Source organism: Diadema antillarum, unplaced genomic scaffold (assembly GCF_040938485.1).
Source record: "Diadema antillarum isolate AM-2024a unplaced genomic scaffold, OU_Dant_1.0 seq00002411_RagTag, whole genome shotgun sequence".
NCBI lineage: Eukaryota > Metazoa > Echinodermata > Echinoidea > Diadematoida > Diadematidae > Diadema > Diadema antillarum.
This window is the reverse complement of record NW_027273022.1, coordinates 104-21,934: the sequence shown is the minus strand read 5'-3', so window position 1 is coordinate 21,934 and position 21,831 is coordinate 104. Positions and strand designations below refer to the sequence as shown.

General features: G+C 39.5%; 1 protein-coding gene across 1 annotated transcript in view; it reads right to left on the bottom strand.

Annotated features, from left to right (window-relative positions):
• Window positions 1–15,437, bottom strand: part of LOC139714760 (ribosomal protein S6 kinase alpha-3-like) — a 56,295-nt gene extending 40,858 nt beyond the window's left edge. The window contains 2 exon segments of the mRNA XM_071626426.1: window positions 14,618–14,698; window positions 15,307–15,437. Coding sequence (XP_071482527.1) covers window positions 14,618–14,698; window positions 15,307–15,337 — 112 coding nt within the window. The 5' untranslated portion in view covers window positions 15,338–15,437.
• Window positions 15,438–21,831: the final 6,394 nt, after the last annotated feature.

Below are 21,831 nucleotides of genomic sequence, written 5' to 3'. Positions count from 1 at the left end.
AGAGAGTGCAAATACACCTGACTACTACATAGTACCATCGCCGCATCTGCGGTCGCCAAATTTAGCACTGCGGCTCACTTTCACGGCAGGTTGACAAAAGTAGGCCGGCATTTCAGTTGTGGGTCTCCGCGGCTATCGATTGTGGAGGGCAGCTACACTGGACGAGAAGCCAAGCGTTCGATCAACATTTGAGGTTGATCGAGGGAGAGAGAGAGGGAGAGGGAGGGAGAGGCTCATTTGGGTAGAGTCTAGATGGACTGCGTGTGCCCTCATCAAATCACCGGGTTGAGTTCGTGATATAGACATGGGTATATACGGTCTGCTCTCTAGTCTGAAGGTGCAGACCCATTGTCGACAGGAGCACAGTTTTTTAGGTATGCCGTGTTAAAATGATCGATAAAATAATCATTGTACATCCACAAGGTGAAATACACGACATGCAGAATCACAAACACAGCAACTATTGTGTCTGGAAAGAGAGTTAAGTCTGTTAGGTCTGTGGGCATTGAATATTTGTTTTATCTCCAGACACAATTTGGCAAAGATAAAGCCATCACAAACTCATCAAATAATCCAAAGGTATTGTTACAAGACTATGACTCCCCTCGGGCATTTCCATTTATTTTTTTTCTTTCCTGACATTATGAAGTCTCTGCTTTCAAGCAATATGACAGATTCCAATTGCTGCTTGCATTTTTCTCATCCATTTAAGTCATAAAGCATCATTTGTGGAAGAGCTGCACTCTTATTCATTATTCTCTTTCTTGCCCACAAGGCCATGGTACTTCCATGGCATAATTTACATATTCCGGAAGAAACTGCCACAGACATGTTCAAAAAGTATAATACAGGGTCAGGTGACATTAGGGTCAGAGATACATTAAACAAGAAAGGGTGGGAAAGATCTCAGCACAAATTGCAAATATAGGTTACAGGAAATACATAAATTGGTATACACCTGTCCAGATGCTCGGAATCTGACCAACAGAGATTTGGCAGGTACAATGTACATTGTACATGTATGTCCTTCAATTATAACAACTTTATTGAGTATCACAGTATGGGGCCATTTCAAGGTACTAGTAATCATTGTACTTGTCGTACCTTTTCTCTATTTCTGCAGATATTTCTATTTTACTGATCATATACACTATAGATGTTTTCATAAAAACACACACATACACACACACAAACACACACAACACAGCCACTGTTTGTCTACACCACTGTACAGTATGTGTTGTTTCTTATCCGTATTCATAATCTACAACAGCAGTCTGAGAGAATATTTCCTTTTTTTTGATTGCCTTACCGTAAAGTTCCGTGTATAAGACGCACTATTTTTTCGTCGGAAAACATTGAAAATCGGGGGTGCGTCGTATACACGGGTACAGTCGAATCACGGAAAAAAATCTGTCATATACACCCAATTTTATAAGGCCAACTTGGGGCCATGTATGCCCATCGACGTTTGGAAGGTAAGCAATCACTAAAACTTACGGATAAATGGGCGATCTTTCAATCTGGACACACACAAAAGCTGCAAATACGAGATAAACTTACGATCGGCCTTGTGCAGTAACGATGTATCAATCTGGCCATAGACAACAGCTGTAACAGCACTGCTGTATGCTACCGATGTCAGTCTACCAAGCTACCAACAGCCAACCTAGTAGCTGGAATACGCGATGTACAGGTATCATTACTAAATTACGGATACCGTAAAACTTATCAATGTACTAGTATCAATATGGCCATAGACAAAAGCTGTAAAATACTGAGTAGGATCGACACTATGTCACCGTTAATATGAACGATGTGTGAAGCATGCGTTTGCTCTTCATTTCACGATGCCAGCTAGGATACTGTACTGTAGCATAGCTACACTGTAGCTAGGTGAGCTAGCTAGCAAACCTTTGGCAAAGGTAGCAGCTGCAGAGCAGAGAGGCTTTTGCAATGGACTCGCGTGCACACAGCGATCGGATCGTAGCGCGCTTGCCCGTTGCGCGCTGTGTGTGCAAGTCCATTGCTCTCTGTGTGCGTGTGCTGAAATTATAGCGAGCTGCCTTTTGCAAAAGGCTAGCACTGTGCATACAAGCATGGTACAAGAGACACACATGTTACTGGCAATCCCTCCGGGCGAAACAACAGTGAGTGTAATTACCGTACGCACCGTACGTCTCGCCGTATGATCCCTCTGCTACACTTGTTGATGTTTTTCTTATTTTTCGTAATGAACCTTCCAGTCTGACATGCGTCAATATGCGAGACACGTACCCTCTGCTATGTATGACAGCAAAGATCGTACTGTACACTCATGAGTACGATATGCATGACACATGTACCACGATTGAAAGGCGAAACAATAGCAAGTGAGTACCGAGACAAGTCTCGCATTTTGCGTTTTCCATATTTTGCCGATGTCAGATGAATACCGTTAAAAGAAAGTATAAAAGGAAACGAAATATAGAGCAAATACATGCTGCATTCTAGGGAAATTTTGAGCTGAAATAATATGTATGAAACACGCAATATTTGCGTGGAAATTTTTTTTTTTTTTTAAATTTTAGGCCCGAAAGTAGGGGTGCGTCTTATACACGGGTGCGTCTTATACACGGAACTTTAAGGTAATTAGAAATCGTGTCTCGTCATGTTTTACATTTGCTTACAACACAATATGATATGCTAAGGCCTGAACGCCAAACATGATAAATAAACATGATACATGGTTAAACACGGGACATTTAGTCAATAATTTGTTGCAACAACAAGTGCTTGTGGTGACTTCATCATTCTGCTTCTTGATCTAAGGTCACAAGAATTGAGGTGAAGATTTTGTGAATAATGGATAAGTTTCACAAAAATGTATGTGGATTGAGTGAATGTAGATATTATGACACATCGGTGAAGTTTGAGTAAAATCAGACAATTTGTTCAAAAGTGGTGAATTTTAAAAGTTTTAGTACAGCCATCGCTGGATGAGAAAACCACAACAGCTTGTGGCATCTCTGCAGAGTAACGATAAACAGAAAATATAAAGAAAATTCTGCTAAATCTCATTTTTCCAGCATAATCAAAATGCGATTGATTTTAAAACCTCTTTGAGAAAGCAGGATGAATAATACTGCCCTGAACATAATATGTCAATACCAAGTCAATTGAATGTGTACATCTTGTACAAATTAAATTTTGTGGCATTTTCTTCATATTTAAATTCTTTTTATCGTTGTTCTGCAGTAATGTCACAAATTGTTGTAGTCTTCTCATCCAGTGAGGGCGGCACCAACACTTTGAGAAGCCGTAACTCATGAACGGATTGTCAGATTTTCCTTCATTAATGTCTTCTACAATAACTGTTACATTCACTCAATCAACATGTGTGGAGAAACTTCTCCTTTAATCACTCATATTCCACGTTCCACTTGAACAGCACAGATGTACCATTCCTTTGCTCTCAGAAGCTGAGTAGTTGGTTTTGTTATCATTACTATTGTTTCTGTTCGGAAATGGATGCCCAAACCCGCCATTGTCAGACGGACTCTGAAAGTTGGCTTGCAATCTCTGTTTAACACAATGTGGTACATCTCGATTCTTCAGTTGATGCATAACTGGGGCCTTAAAAGCAAATTGTGAGTAGTAGGGAGGTAATCATCTACAAATATAATGTGCCAGGGACACAGCTACGCTTGTCTATGCTGCTGGAAGCAGCAAAATGTCAAAGCATTAAAGAATGTTCATGTACAGTTGCATAATAAAAAATATATATATATATATATATGGGTGAGAATTTTGAACGATGTACAATTGCCAATTTTCGCACCTTATGACATTCTTTCCCTTAGAACACGCCAGGATGATCTAAGAAACCAGATTTTTTCATGTCATCTCAAAGATTAGTAAATTTCCTTTCAGGAAATATATGGTTTGGTTGACTTTTGCCTGATATTTTCATTTGACAAGGACTTAAAGCGTAAAAATACGGTAAAAACGCTATTTTCACAATAATTTTAATTTTTCAAACTAATGATGTGCATTTTTAAGCGTACGTGGCATCTAATATCTGACCATATTCTGGATCTGACATATCATGGGTATGAACCACAAAATTATAAGAACTTTATGAGCACGTATAAAATCACAGAGAACGATTGAAATATCAAAGTCCTAAACAGACGAACGTCCGTGGTGCTTTTATTTCTATCGCTGCTGCAAATTCTACTTTGTTGTCCCAACTGTAATGTATACGAAAATTTGGTGTTCCACCTAATGAACATATCCTGCAAAAATTGTACGTCTGCTGGCTGTACATGGGACGTAATATTCTTTTATGCAAAATTATACTCAGTTTTCGTCACGGACGTGCTTCCGCTATTTTCTAATAAAAATCGTATCCCATTAAACGCTATTGGTGATATTGTTCTGAGTCGTAATCAACTAAGATCTAGCCACACGATAATATGCTTGTTTTGAGTTTCTGTCCATCCTTTGTCAAATAGGAACCGAAATTATATTTTTAGACGAACCTCCGAGAAAAAAAGAACGTCCGTGATGATTAAAACGTTTTCGAGTGGGACACCATCTTGCTTTGATGACGAAGGTGCATTTCACCTTTGGCTCTCTAGCCGAGGAGCTGTATGTTATTTTTGGAGCGGACTGAGGCTTGTCCGCAGTTTTTGGACCATGCAATTCACCGAAAACCAAGCAAATAATTAATATTTTCTCTAAAAATTCACCTCCTGATCCCCCTCTGAGCAATACATATGTTGTAAGGATGTCAAATTTCTTATAATTTGCATTGACAATACCTTTTCAAATTGTTGAAAGAGTTAGGAAGGCTAGGTACTCTCTGCCGATCAGTTATCCGTCCGGGAACATGACCCAATCAGTAGAACGAACGTCCGTGACAATGCCAGCGAACGTCCGTGACGTATGCAATCCCTTCGATAGGGATAACTTGTCCCGAAAGTGTCCTGTATTCTTTAAAACTTTTAGCTCCAATAGTCACAAATAAAGTTTTACAAAGCAAACAATGAGTTTAGAGCAGTAGTTTCAGAATTTTTAAGGCGTTATGTGATCATGATGAAGAAACAGTTGAAAATTTACTCACAATTTTACGCTTGTTTTCCCTCTAATTATACAAAAACAGCTAAACATGGAAAACAAAGTTGTAGGAAAATAGAATTTTGCGTAATCTGTAATTTCTGTGCATTTAAATTTCTTTCTAATGAGGATTTGGAGACAATTTGTACTGTTACAGGTTCTGAAAGTTTCGCTCACGGACGTTCTGTCCGAGAAAGGAAATTGCTGATAATTACAAATATATCACTGCACATAAAGTTAATGTTAGTTGAAAATATTACCAAATCACCGAGCCGCTCATACCCAAAAGTGAATAATGTTCAGCACTCAATTTACTTGTAATAACAAAAGGAAAACGTTTTAGTCACGGATGTTCGTTAGTAGAATAAGTCAATGGATTACACAGTAGGAGAAAGAGGATCAGTGCCATATTTTAGTGACAGGTGCGCCAAGTGTTTATCTTTTGAGTATGGTAGCTGCCGTCTCAAACAGAACACATCCAGTTTTGGCCTCCATAACGGACGTTCGCTGTAATTGTCATGATGTTAAATGCCTTAATTCATTCTTATTTTTCTCTTCATGACGATTTTTCTCTCATTCTTTCAATAGCCTGGACATGCTGCGACCAAACAGAAAACAGAAACAAAACAAAACAAACCAAAATAAATCCGAAAAGTGCTACGTAATCACATGCAGGATAATGACGGAGGAAGTCTGTAATGGGCATGTGTTGAATAAAAAATGGAAAAGTTTCAAAAGTATATGGAAGCAGTTAAATAAAAGTGACTGAGAAATAGAGAAGGGATCGAGCTCCAACACACAGAGAAAAGAATTGCCAGTGCACTCACGTTGTACCAAATTCCTTTGGAGAAGTTTTTGTTTGTTTGTTTATGTTTTTTATTCATCGAAATGCTGTCACAAGCGAACAAAAATAATGCAGTATACAATTATTGTCTGATGAAAACAAACAAATCCTCCGCTCATCATCACATGGTGTTGTTTTATACTCATCAATGAAAAGAAATGTTCATCTGTAATTCTTTCCAAGATTTTTTTTTTCATTTTACATTTAAGAGACAGAGAGATCATCAATTTGTTTGTGCTTTTGTGCTTACTTTGAAAACACATGTTAAAAAAAGTAAAGATTAAGAAAAGGTTTTAGGTTGCACTTTGATACGTTCGCTCTTCCTAAGATTCGTTACTCTGATGTCCAAAGGTTTGTTATTCCGAAAATGAAAAAAAAAAAGTTTGTAGTTAATTAAGGAGGTTTGTTATTAAAAATTTTCTTATTCCGAAAGTTTGTTAGTCCGAAAAATAAATATTAAGGATCATTATTTTTAGGTCCGTTCTTCTAAAAGTGGAAAGGGCCTGATATTCGTTTAGGTGAAAATGGTTATTATGAGGTTTTGAAATTTGGAGGATTTTAGTTGTTAACTTAATTGTTTCTCCACATTTGGATAAGCGAACATGATTTTTCATGTTCCAATTAATAAACCTTTCGGTTAACCTTCGGAGATTCCTATCATTTACCGAATAAAAAAAGCTTCATAATTATACGAACTCTATCCATTTTCGTATTGACAAACTGTATGAATAACGAGCCTCCGAAATGACGCGCGACAACATGTTTGTTATAACAAACCATATTGTATAATATCGAAGTCACAAACATCCATCCAAGTAATATGGACTTATTGTGTCTTGTTATGACGAAACTTCGCAGTATCGAACCTATTATCATTTCTGACTAATATAATAATACAAATTCTCCTCGGTAACTGTGTGTAACACAAGGAGCAAACATAGAGGGATTTCTTCCCAACGTATTCGTTTGCCCTCCCCAGCTAAACTTCGTATTTCTATAACAGAGCACATTTCTGTTGTCTTTCTATGTTAATTCTTTGTCATAATTTCAGCTGTGACCATGTTCGTTATAAGCAAATTTTGCATTGTAGACTTTAGATAACAAATTTAGGACCTGAATCTTTACTTCATGATAAAGAAATTTTGATAAATATATTCGTTCTCAAGGATGGACTACGTCACTGAGATTACACGTACGATTGTACGTTTATTTACGAGAGATGGAAAAATTGTTTTCTTTGATTCCTCAGTATGAGAAGATAAACAAGCTTATATAATTGAAAATTGGTCGTATCTGTTCAGGATTTTGCAGAGGAGTTTGTTCTCGACATGAAATTGCTGTTTGTTGTGAGTAGAATGCGTTTCCAACTCAAGAGAGCTGCATCTTGTTTGTTCCGAACGTCCGTGAGCTACATGCGAACCTCCGTGATGAAAACTATGCTATGTTCGTTGGGTTATAGAGACTGCCTAGATCAGATACATCTTAAAAAGGTATGTTATTATTTGGGAGTGGGGATTGAAGTATGGGATAGTGAAATAAGAGGTCAAAATATTGAGTTTCTGTAAAATGCGCGTAAAGTGGAGAAAGTGTTTAGCGGAAGAGCAATATTTCAACAGAAACGACGAATTTAGTTAAATCATCAGTTGTCTACCATTACGTACAGGTTAAGAGTACAAGCTTAATATTCTGCAAGCACGTACACATGTCCCTTAAGATATTTTTGTTAGGATTTTGAACTGAATCAGATCTTTGCAAACTATGTTAAATGGTATTCAAGTGTATGTGCTGTACTATTCCTCACGGACGTTCGCTGCTCTGGACATGGTAAACTTCAGCGGTGAATAAAAACTTGTTCTTCTGGGAAAATCCTAGTATAATTGGGTTCATATTAAAGCTTGAGTTATACTCTTTCAGGTAAGATGAATAATTTGGAGAATTTCCTACTTTTTAAATTTTGCCTTGTTTAGGCTCAATTGTACATCGTTCAAAATTCTGACCCATATACATATGCCAACTTCTGCTCTGTTAACAGGCTTGTATTGTAAATTCTAATTATGCTTATCTTCACCTACAAAGCCCAATCACAACATATTATTTTTTTACAATCTATGATGAAAACTATTCACTGAAACCCCTTCACTCCAACCCCCCCCCCCCCATTGAAGTTAGTGTATTTTTCTGAAAGGAAGCTCTTTCTACCCAATGTATTCCAACTTTCTGCGAACATTTTCATAATACGATACCATTGCCATCAGGTGAAATTGATATTGCTCGAGTATTATTTGTAGGAAAAGCACTCTTCCTCGACCATAACACACTAAGGGGAAATCTGACTTCCACTCTGAAACCGGAAATAAGACTCGGAAAGATACATCAAGAAAACGTGCAGGGGATACAGAAGACAGTGTGTGGCTTGTAGCATGAACTTCCCTGGGACATCAGCCATGGCTCAGCTCTGTAGCCTCGAGGCACCAAGGCCTCTGAGTAGTGAGGGAGAAACAAAGGGATCAGCTGGCTGGTAAATGAAGAGACCTGGTAGAATGAATAGTAATGAGGTAATCATCCTGGACTGTCTTTTTTTTAATCAGTCGGGACTTTATCATCATTTGCTTTACTGTCTAGCACTCCTCTGAACCAGGGAGATGGTGGTAGGTTAGAAAAAGATCATTCATTCTCAAAATTATCAGGATGTTTGTGTTGTTTTGTTTTGATTTTTTTTTTCTTTTTCAAAAACAATTTTTTTCACACATTAAAACCAGGAAGCAGTGTGGTTGATAACATTTCTTTTTTTTTTGGGGGGGGGGGGGGGGTGGGGGTGTACAATGAAGTCACTAATTCAACAGGTTGTGCATAGAAAGGGCACAGTTTACAAACAGTATGCACTACTACAATGTACAGGGTATTCGGAGGCAATAAAATTATACTAAAATGGTATAGCTATACCACAACGGTATAGCTATACGATGAATTTATACGTCAAAAGGCTGACTAATGAAACGACATACAACGAAATGACGTATGAATGAAACGAAACGATGGTCAGAGCATCGTTTCGAACTAGAACTCGATAACGAATCAGCATTCCATCATGTCCATTATGCATCTGAACATATGGCGACCATAGAACGGTATAACTGGGTGGGGCTTAGTGGGAGCACGCACAAAAGGTGACCCTATACCTGTCACTCATGACCATAACAGCATGCGCAGTGGGAAACTGCACATCTATACGATGTTTTCCAGAACGGGCGAGATGAGCGTCTGAATGGTCTGTTGGATATACCATGATTCTTTATATATCGTTTCTTTATCAAGTTTTGGTATAAACTGGCTTGCGTCTGAACAGGGGGGGTAAGTAATCTGGCACAAACTTGAAGATCCATGGATGGACTAAACTCTACGTGGGGGGGGGGGGGGGGGGGGGGGGGCACTGAATTTCTGGTTTTCAAATAACCGAAACATACAAATTTGGACCAACTGGCATTAGATGAAGGAGAGAGAGAAGCTGAGAAGCAGAAGGAGGTAACTGTCTCATCTGTGCAATCTTTGACAATTTTCTTCACAGTGACACTGCTCAGGGAATTGCTGCCACACAAAGCATAAAAAACGTGGTGAGGATGATCTCGACAGTATATCAAATTTCTATTTTGGGTTCTGTCTATATCTCTCCTTGTAACCTTTCTCCTACAAAGTACCAAAAAAAAGAGGGAAGAATAAGAAGAAAGAAATTGCTGGGAGAAATGTGCGATCCCCTAATGAATTTCTCGGGGAGAGCTTCTGTCTTCACCGCAAAATCTTCAATTGCTTCATTACTGCCCCGGCATCTTCGGAAGCGGAGCTATCTTGTGAGTATGATGATAAATTATGTGACATTTCCAGTAGGGGCTTCCGCAGTCTGGTGCATATGGGTTTCACCTGCTCAACCAGACCCCTGAGGTAGAAATTTGGCTACTTGGCTTTTTGGCCTCATTCACACTCCAACCGTTCATAATATCCCCAAACTTGCTATAGGTCTTCTTTGTAACTTCACTACCCCCCCCCCCCCCACCTTGTTTCCTACATTACCCCAACCTAGAAAAGTTGGTAGAGTTCATAAAATACATGCATACCTGTAGCTTAATACTGTGGAGGTGGGGAATGGGGACAGCTCTTGGTATCCAGTATGATGTATTTTTATTCATCCATTTGCTGTGGCCTACTGTTTGGCTTGTTTCTTTCTAAGCAGCACTAGACTCATTTCAGAGGCATTGTATTCAAATCCATAATACTGACATGTATAACAAAATTACCTGCTCTGCAGAAGTGAAATGTTTGAAATATGGTGCTAACAAAAACAAAAACAAAAACAAAAACAAAACAAAACTAACAGGAAAACTAAGGATTCACAATACAATGAATCTACATACAAATAATTTGTTAGTTTCATACCGGAAAGGTGGCCACTTTTGCTTTTGTCTCAGGAACTCTTGAGTAAAGTAGTAGTTTAGAAATGTGGACAGAGGGATACAAATGTACTTTCCCTCAGAACGTACTATAATGATTCTTTTTATCTGACCAGATACAGACTCGATAAAACAGAACAAAAACCACAATGTGGTGAAAGCACTTCTTGTTGGGCACATCTTCATATTTTTTACATTGCAACGAATGTAACCCAGTCTTGTGAATTGGTTGCCAGCATTCTATTAGCTGGCTGAGCACTGAAATGTTTGGCTCTAATATAGTGTGGGAGCATTTCTCGGAAATCTCTGCGCCTGATATTGGGTCTACTGATGAAGACTATCAAAATCAATTCCCCTGGATTCGTACATTTTCAATCTCTTCAACCTTCTGACCATTTTCTGCAATGTTTACACTTGCTAGATGCTGTGCCAACTGCATACATTCAGGCATGGTTTTTGTATTTAAGCTGGATGTAATGCATCAGGAATACCAAATGTGCTGATCGTATCAGTCATAGGGGCATGGTGTTCATAATTGCAGGATTCATGCTCTAGAGATGATCCTATTTCAGTAATAGATGTATGGTAGCATTCCTCTGGAAGCTTTGTGGTACATCGTATGATATCTGACATTTTTAGTGGCTCGGACTGACCAGTCGCTTTCAAGTTCCAGACAGCTCCTGAGAACTGTTTGGTGCATTTGTTCATGTCCGTAATAAATAATATCAACTATTAAACTGAATGAAAAGAAAACAACAGATTTTTAGTTATGAATATCATGTACAATTGAATGTTCCAAGCATATCAACATATACGTGTACGGTAGTTTGTGTGAAGTTGTGTGCATGTGTGTGAGTGAGTAATAAGCTGGCCAGAACTTACTTGGGGGTGTACTTGACACATGGGAAAGATTAAGACTTGAGGATGGTAATGCAATAGGGACTGATCAAACGAGGACAACGGACATCTTTTTTTTATCTATTACAAGTACGGGAAATTCCATTGAAGTGGCAAGTTCTCTTCCTGAATAACAGCAGTTGACTTTACAGGTGTCAGTGCAGGGGAAAAAAAATGTTGAATAACACCCTAAGAAATTAAAGAGAATCACAACAAGCTATTTGTTAGTACAGTTGAACCTCTCGTATCCTGACAAGTCGGGACCGGGGCTCATCCGGATAAGGGATTTGGCCGGATACGGGAGACTCAATGCTTTATACATGTACATATACATACACATGTACTGATGTAGCCCATTGTAGTACCACATGTAGTAATGTGTATACTGCAACCTTTTCATTGTTACATTTGGGGATGTTTGGGGATGTTGAAATGTCTGAAGGTAAGCAATTTGGAAGGAAATTTGATGCAATGTATGTTAATCATATTGGAAGTAATATGTAATTCATGTGTGTTTGGGTAGGAGTTCTCAAGGAGTTGGGAATCCCCCTTTCTTCCCGTAATTATTTTAAAAAAAAATCACGGCGAGATTGCGTCCGGATAATAGAGAGATCCGGATAAAGGGAGGCCGGATAATAGAGGTTCAACTGTATATGAGCCACAACAGCCTCTTGGGATGCAGGAATTGGATAGGGGCATAGATGCTTTCCTTTGGAGCCCTCTTAGGTTCTCTTTGTTCACCCCAAGTGACTAGTGTACAAACAGGTAATCATCAAGCTCACATCATTTACACTTCACATTAAAACGATTCTTGACAATGTGAAGCTATTACCAGGGGCCTGGAGCTGATGCTGATCCAGATCTCTGTGGCTTAAGGGATCTATTTGAGAGAACAAGACTCCCCCCACAAGATGGGCTAACGGCCAAGTGTGGACAGACCACTCACTCTAGCCACCACCACTGTCAGGTGGTGTGCGGTCTAGAAAGGGTGTGAAATAAGTGTCTACTCAGGGGTGTACGTTATACTTGGCCAATCTGGGCTAGGAAACATTATGCTACAATTAGGAGTGACTGTTTTACTGAAAAGACAATCATCTTACACCAGGTTTTGGCTGGCAAATCCTTCCAAGATGCTGCAAAGCCACTGCCCCTCATTGCCTTGGGCGACAAAGCACACGTTCAGACAAGAATAAAACCAATACCTCGTAGGCATCCGCCTCTTAAAAAAGAATTGGGCCCTCGGCTGAAAGCCTGTTTCCAGTAAAGAGGGGAAAAATTATCTTGCGTCTTGCTCTGCCTACTTTTATTACTGGAAATGACTGTCCTTTATAGGGTTATCACACTATGAAAGATCTAGACTGGAAAACTCATGCTCTAAAAGAGGAAGCGTGGTGTAGTGATTCTTCCATAAATATCTCAGCTGATCCATTATCTTCCTCCAGAAGATTTGTTTTTGTAAACCCTCACAAACACAAACCAAACTTCAGATTTTTGTTTGATAAACATTATCATTTTCACATGTACAGATTGTACAGTCAGGAAATGATGCTAAAATTTCACTGAACTGTTTTCCACCATGACAGAGAAAACTGCTCTGATTTTGAGACTATGGTTTCAAAGGCAGACACAGCTGATGGCACATATCTTTAGTATACACCAACTACATCTACAGAACAGAGACAGCAATTAGGAGATTCCTTGTAAACACTTGTCCAGGACGCGTCAAAACCTTGGCTCCTTTCCATCCCACGAAGCCACAATGCGGAGTCCACGGGGTACATAACAAATAATCCTGGATGATATCAGTTAGAAACCGCAACTCCTCGGCAGGTGCTTGAATGCAGACAAGCAGCCTGTGTAAAGAGTCCCCTCCTCACACATGTAAACACTGCAGGGGGTGAATGGGGCAGTTCACACTACAATGCAGTTTAGCATGACTTCATACAGAGCTCATTTTTCTTTTCTTTTCTTTTTTTTTTGGGGGGGGGATCGAGGGAAGGGGCATTTGGATGGGTCCTGATACTACAAAGACTAAAACAAATCAGACACGTAATATCTGATGGCAGAAGACTTTCCCTCAACTTTTGTTTTGTTACATTTGCTTTTTATCGGTTAGATGCCATCTACTGAAGATATGATGCTACACCAGCACATTGTACGAAACTTCGCTATCGTGATTTGTGAAAATTAACTGAAGTTACTTTGCATTCTTGCAGTAGTGCTAAAGGCTTCTTCCAGTTGCATTATACAAAAAAAGTCCGTTTGTAGGAAATATTTTAGTCTAATTATGACTTTGATACGGTCATTTCTAAACACCCTAACTTTGTGAGTCAATGTACTGACATCTATCATCTATATCTTTTCATAATGATTCCTAAACAAGGTTATGCATAAAAAAAACCCCCAAAACACTCATCTGACTGGTGCTGCCTTATGTTGTGACTGTAGACTTTCTTTGACAGGCCCATTCAGAGAAGGAGCCAAGCATTTAAAGTGGTCCCATTCACACCAATCAGAAAAGTCTGTCTGGCACCCTCTTGACTATTCTACACATCATTACAAAGACCTCCCATGCAGTTGACTGTAGGGTCTCATGAGATTGGCTCCATGGTGGAGAGCTAGGACACTTCACATCATCTTTCTAAACTAGACTGGTGCTCTCTAGGATTATCTATAATTAAAAGTATGGACTGTCCAAGCTTCGTGATGGGGAGCTAGGAGAGTTTACATCATCCTTCTAAACCTGACTGACATTCTATGAGACCATCTGAGAGTAACGATAGGAACTGTCCACATGTCCAAAGGAAGATTCAAGCATCAAATGATGCAATGACTGTGAAAAGTACAATGGAACTTCTTTGTGATATTCTATCCATAAACCATGGAAGTTGCTACTGATACTCTATCCACAAACCCAAACTACACCAAGGGAATGAACGGCAGGGCTGCAGGATGGCATGACTTTGCTTCAACACGTATTTCCCAGAGACACCTGCCCAAGTATACTCAAGATTTGTCTTCAACGGGGTTAATACATTAGGATCAGGGCGGTTCGAGACAACAATCAAACGGATGCTTGTCAGTTGCATGCATCTATTATATATCTAGGCATATGATATTCCCAAAACAGTGAGACTTTTACACGCTCTTGCCAAGTCATAAAGAGACGTTGAATTTCTCAGGAAGGTTCCTGCAGGAATCGGGGCAACGAGACTTGGTGGCCCGGGTACTGCCTCTTTGGAGCAAGACAGAATTTGATGTAAGACTGCCAACCACATATGGCAGGGGTGGAGGTGAGTAGTGAATGCACCTTTAATATTACAAGGTCACTTACCATAGTGGAGTTTGACGATAAACGGGTGATTCACATCGACGAGGATATTCCTTTCCATCTTGGTGCGTACCCGGTCGCGCACTGAATGACAAATGGGTATGAGACACGGGAGATGAAACAGTGCTTGCAAGGAATCGAATTGCGATGCCAATGAATAAATAACAAAGGCAGAGATATATAATCTGCAGGATGTTCACTTCACAGTCATTACATGCATGTTATTCAGATATGCCTCCCATGTTGGCATCACATTACTGTTTGCTTTACATTGCTTGACATTTGTAGTCATTTTGTGGGTAACAGCTTCTCTTTTCTTTTCTTTTCTTTTCTTTTGCAATCCTGTAGGTGTTTGTTTTTGATGAGGCACCAGACTTGAAAATGAGAAATCCACTAGAATGCATGTCAGATCCAATTAATGTGTGATAGTTTTCTAGTGTGTACTTTTCAAAGCATTAAAAAAAAATGCTTTCAAAAATGCTTATAAAAATGCATAATAATGTGCAATTTACAATTGGGCCTAGGGAATCACTTTTACTTTATACAGGAGATCAACAGTAATCATATTACAGGTGTTTTCAAATTTAGTCCCTCCTCCTCCTCCCCCCAAACATTTCTATTCATTGCATCTAAGGATCCGTTTATATTTGATGTTTAATTGACATACAAGCGACACATACAGTTGTACATACCTTTCAGCGTAGCCTTTTTCAAGACCTTCATGGCATATTTTGTTCCTTTATCCTTCCCTGAAGTCTTTCGGACCAAGAAGACCTGTCATGCATAAGAAAGAGACACAAGAAATCACGAACCATCAACTATTTGAAAAACAATCAATAAATGCTTTATCTTCCCAAGTTTTTAATCCATCTTTATGCAATCATTAATCCCACTCTCTTGTCATTTACTGCCAAGCCTAAGGACTTCTTATAGCTGCTAAGCTCATGCCACTTTCATTTTTGGATACATAGTATCACACAGGAATGGTCAAAGACTCACTCTTTCCATTAAAACGAAAAAAATCTTACTCGACACATTCCATTCTCACTTAGGGTTGAGAAAGTCATCACTATCATCACCTTCATCATCGTCGTCGTTGATGTCGTCATCGTCACTGTCGTTGTCATTATCATCATCATCATCATCATCATGACAAGCACTGCTACCATAAATAATACCATCATTACCATTACCATTACCATTACCATCACCATCATCTTACTTGCCATCATTAACATCATTATCATTAGATTAACATCATCTCATCATCATAATTTGTCATCATCATCTTTTGATATTACCAGTCCTGCTGGGTCTTCATGAGGAAGCAGATGTACCATCTCCTGAATATCTATGACTCTGTTGAGTAAAACCTTTCTCTCTTCCGCTATGTTTCCAGTCTATTTACACACGAGGGTCACTGCTGTAAGATCAAACACCAAGCGTGATAAGAGAAATTCCTTTACGTTGAAAAAAAAAAATGCTTTTAAGTTGGGAATAGGTTGGGAATGGAGCAAAGGACCATGTTTTACAGCGTCATAGATCATCATTGCGGGATAAATCTGTTGATCACGGATGCAGTATGACAACGGCACACAAACATTGCATGGGGAGACATTCCCCAATGCAACATTAGAGATGGATTTATTACCACATGACAAAACACACTGCTATGTGCGCTCTTCCGCACAGAGCTGGGGCCAATTTATGACATGAACTTCAGGAATTATAAACACACACCAGACACTCTGCCCTGACCTTTACACAGCTCTGAACAACTGCCTAGAAAATGGTTTGTGACACTGTACAGCAATACACCATTATTTTCACATCATCTCTGCAGTTCAACCACTCTTGAAATTTCACTCTCATAGTTAAAAGCAATTCTTCACTCAAGTAAAGGTGAGTACCATCTTCTCTAAAGAGTGGATAGTCTTGTCTATGAAAGCTCTTATGAACACTAAAAATTGATCTGATTATCTTTTTCCTCAAAGTGTTGTTTTTTTTAAAACTCACTATCTACAGACAAAAGAAGCTATCTTAAGGTTTGACCTTATGGTCAGGAGCACTCCTCATTCCACTTACTCCAGTAAACAATGCAATTTTGTGATCTGGTAATTGCACTTATCTGAGAATGTGGAACCAGCACAAGCATAAAAAACCCCATCAATATGTGAATATTTTGTTAGCACTATGTTGTCGATGTGAGTTTAAAATGCTATTACTGGTAACGTGTGGATACTCAGCAAAGTCATAAACACTAAAAGTTCATCTCACGTAAGAGTGTACCATCACTGATATTGCCAGAAACTTTAAAGTTCTGACACATTTTGCTTTACAGCCAACAGCCATCAAAAAGCAAAGCACCAAAAAAACTGTAATTCACCACCTCTTTCCAAGCATTCATGCCAGAGAGTATACATCGACAACATTGCACAGAACACAACACAATTGGTATGTGCTTGATACATACACGTATGATGGTTTACAAAGAGAATTGCTCATATGGATTGAGGTTTCACTGGTTATGAAAACAGTGCAGGCAAATGGGATAATGTCTATTGTCATCGTCTATTGCAGGTACTGTTCTTGGCAGTGTCTCCGCAAAATGCCACTTGCGTTTTTGTTTTGTTTTTCTTTTATGGCAAAGTACTAGATGTGATTTTGAAGATGCAAAAACTAAGGGTTTGACAATTTGATGACCAGGACGAGACGGGACAAACTGGCCTAAATTGCCATCATGTTGGGGAAAGATTTCAAAATTAGCCTTGGTGGTCACGTGGGTGAGGAATCTCTGCCTACTTTAAATGTTCTTGGCAGATGAGGTGGACGAAAAATGAGGAAGTAAATTGAGGGGGAAAAGATAAAGATATCAAGGGTGGGAGGTCCAGCACAGACAATCACATCATGTGGAGTTTGCTAACGACCTCGCCAATAAACCGGCACGGACAGTGTCGAACGAAAAGTGCTGCGATCAATAACGCCACGATACCGAGTTCGGCGGCATCCTCCTATCCCTCCCGTGTAGCGCCGTCACACCAACAAAGTCCCATTTCCCTGGTGCAAGGCTCTGCAGGGACTGTCTCTATAAATAGACAGACCCCGCGGAGCAGGTCTTCTCTGCGGAAGACGGATATGACACAATAGATGAGAGTGGATGCGGAAAAACATGGCAGGGAAAGTGGCGTGTGATAGAAGGAGTATTCACATCAACTTGAAAGGTACAGTTCAGCTGTAATGATACTTCCAATGGAGAAAGACACATTAAACATGGTTTCAATTTAAAATCTGACTGTTAGAACACTTGAAATTGCGCAGATAAAATGACCCCTGATGAGTTGAAAGTGAAAAACACTGCAATAAAAACATACAAAAATATATTGAAAAACATACAAATATTGAAAAAGAAAATCAAATCTTTGGAGGAAGGAGCGAAGGAGGAAAGAAAGGAAAAGGAAAAGAGAAAAGAAAAAGAGGATGTACTTCAATTTTCAATTCAATTCAATTCGGTTTTATTTCAAATCAAAAGAAGCATAACAGTTAGTCCGCAGACTAATAGTGTTATGCGTCTAACGGGAGATGCAATGAGATGGAGCATGGTGTGAATTGATGAAGAATGAAATCACACAGGTGGCTAAATCAAGGCAGGTAGAGATTGGGGCACAGCTTACAGGAGAGAAATATTGAAATAGTGAGAGAAAGAGAGAGAGAGAGAAGAGAGATACAGGCAGAGAGTCAGTCACATAGAAACAGGGAGACAGAGAGATAGAGAAAAAAGAAGGATAAGATTGAACACTGGACAGAAACACTTAACCCGTTGAAGACGAGTCCCAAGTGTACTCGGGTGAGTGTCTATGGGATATGCGTGTTGTAGCAAAATCAGCCCATCGTCAAAGGGTTAAAAGAGAGGGGGAAAAGAGAGGAGAGAGAGGGAGATGGGGATAGAGGAAGCCAGAGAGTCAGATAGATAGAGTGAGAGGGGAGGGGGGGGGGGGAGAACAAAGAAGGAAGGCAAGAACAGATAGAGTGATAGAAGAAGAAAAAAAATATATCACAGGAGCGGTGAAGAGAATGACAAGAGCTCCCTCTGCACAGTAAGAAACACACTGCTTATGACGCACATCTCAATTCCATTTCTTGCGATTTACCCTTCGCGGCTCTTCTTAATAAACCTCCATCAAACCCTCCCAGCAGAGTATGTAGGAAATGAAACCTGAACCAGAGACGTCTATACCGAACGCTGGTCTGCAGAGGTGCAAACACTCCTTCCAATTACAGTCATGTTGGGTGCAAACTGTCAAATATGGCCATGTAAATATACACACTGATCACTTCCAAGGAAATATTAATCCTACAAATTCCACGGATTGGGTTCGGTACTGGCTATAACAGCTAGGCACAGCAGGGCCCACAAACCAATCTCATAATCTGACAGCATTACATCACTAATTCCTCTTGACCATGATAATGATGACTGTAAAGTCAGAGCACTATCCCGCTAGTCCTTTTAACCCGTTGAGGACGAGTCCTGAGTATACTCAGGCAGGGGTCTATGGGAAATGTGTGTTGGAGCAAAATCAGCACATCTTCATCGGGTTCTATGGCAGAAACATTGACAACATACCTATTTACACAATGGAAATCACCATTTGAGGTGGTGGTGTTGAGCAAAAAACACAGGAAATTAATTGATGATGTTGTATCAAACTAGGAAAGTTAGTGTGCACATGGCCAGTACGTTGAAATGAGAAATTTGTTTGTGTTGATACAAATGCATATAGCTCTGTGTTGACTGTGCTGAAAGAAAGAAAAAAAATCAAAATCAAAATAACCTAACAACCCCAAAACCTCTGTGCTTGTAACTTTTTCATGTCTGCACCAACACTGTGACTTTGATCTGATTTTATCTGGGATAAAGCCATATGAAATGAAGTCAGAAATTTCATTGCTTCATTTTCAATACGGATGCACTAAGCAATATTTTGCCAAATGTAGAACCATCATAAGTATATGTAGTCCCATCTATCCATTTCTGTGTGTGCACTTTGTGTGCTCAGCCCGAAGAAATAGAAATAGGGGCACTGCTAAAACTGAATTAGTATAAATTTATCTGGCCTATGAAATACTTGAACTAATAATAATCTACTGAGAAGAAGAAGAAGAAGAAGAAGAAAAAGAAATAGAAGAAGAAGAAGATGAAAGAAGTGTGTGACACTTTCCTGTTACCTTTGTAAAGGTCAAAAAACCAGGTGCGGTAAATCAACTTTGAACACAATGCAATGCACAGTACATGGTCCAATGAGCACTGTGATTGGATGTGAGTCAGCCGCCTTCCCACATATTTCAGTTCACCCATTGGAACGCATTCCTGTCCACCCACTCACACACTGTACAGGTAGATACATACAGTCGAAAAGAAAGAAGTATGTCGGTATAATTTTTCAGGACCATTGTCAGATATACGAAGCAGGAGATTTCCTGTTCTGAGCTCGTCTACACGCGAATGATGCTTTTCAGTCACTACAAAGTACTAGGCATTTTGTTTTCCATACTTTATAGATGTCTTTCTTGAAGATTTCTGACGTTGTCGACCAAATCAAACCACCTTGCATTCTGGATCAAGCTCATTCAAAACAATGAAACCAAATGTATTCGATCTGCTCATAGACAAAGTAAAAATGTTGCAAGGCGCCAACATGAATGTGGATGACAGTGCAGCAAGTGGTGCACAAATTTCTTATTTACAGCAAATATTCTCGTCCATTCACAATTATTAAAATGATTAACACCAGTTTTGACTTTAACCCGTTCTGTACAGGTACCTGATAGCTTGCGTATGAGGTCTATGGGCATTTCAGAATTTAGTATGGAATGAGTAACCGATTTGATGTTACCTCATATGTCCACTAATGAAATATAAACGAAAGGTATGATTCCCCCCCCCCCCCCCCCCCCCCCCCGTTTCAGACAAATTGGTTTGGCAGTTTAACCCATCCCCGTCAGCTCCCACAAAAAACATGGTTTTTATTATTTATGACCAAAAGAGGGCGTCCTAGGACCTCAGGCTTGGCCAGGAGCTGTAGAATAATTTTAGCCAATCACAGAGATCCTTACTGGGACTCAGAAAAATAATTTATGCAAAGAAACATATTTTAGAATGTCTCTTATTGGCCAAAACACCTGCCAGGGGTTCGAGCCTGCTGAGAAACTAATCAATATTCATGTTTACAGCGCGCATGTATCTTTGTTGCCCCAGCAACTGCAGTGATTTCTTACGCGCGGTATCGTGATATCGATCTCCTCATAGAGTGCTTGACGATATCTCCTTGTGTATGTACGTGTACTATACTGTGTGTGTGTTGAATTCCATTTACGTTAGTGAGTGTGGGTAACTTCTCTAGGTTTCCCGTCCATTTCTCTCTCTCTTTTCTCTCTTTTGCTTTCGTATCATTCTATATCTTTCATTCTCAGAGTACAATCGTACTTCTGAGAGTGTTTTGTTCATTTTTTCTAAGTGATTATCTCGTTTGCAACAATTTAGAGGTGAGTTTTTGTCCTAGTGTTTGTTGAGTTTTTTGATTGAACATGATGTAGCTTATCTACGTATGTGCGAAAACATCGTAGTTTGTGTGGTACCCACTCGTTTGTTTTCCGTGTAAGCATTTTTGCCGTAGTGTCTTCATCGTTCGTCTTCCAAGCATCGTGTTTTCACCCTAGTTTTTCTCATCGTAGTTTTTTACCTCGATTTTTTTTTGGGTGCAAGATGTTCTGTGTATTTTTTCTACGGTAATATGCCATCGTTGATGATCTTCGTGTATTCATTACTACTTTTTCACCCCCGTTTCATTTTTGTGTACAACTAATGTCTAACGTGGCGTAGTTACAACTATGTTTAGAGCTAGTTAGCTAGGTCTGCGATGTCTGTATCGTTTGCTGATATGTTTTGTGAGCTGAGAGTGACTATGATGGGAGTGATATTCAGGGTTTTGCTGTGGTTGAGGTGATGGCAAGATGTAATTTATTTTGTGTAACCATGTATGACAATGATGATGGCGAATAAAACTACGACACGAGTAGCCTAGCCTAGGCCAATGACGAGAGTGACACTGAAGAAACGGGAGCTGATGCTCGCTCGTGCACGGGAGTGGTCTAGAGACCTGCATTACAGTTGTGTATTTATATTTTTTTTTCCTTTTTCTTATTCAATCGGGTATTGT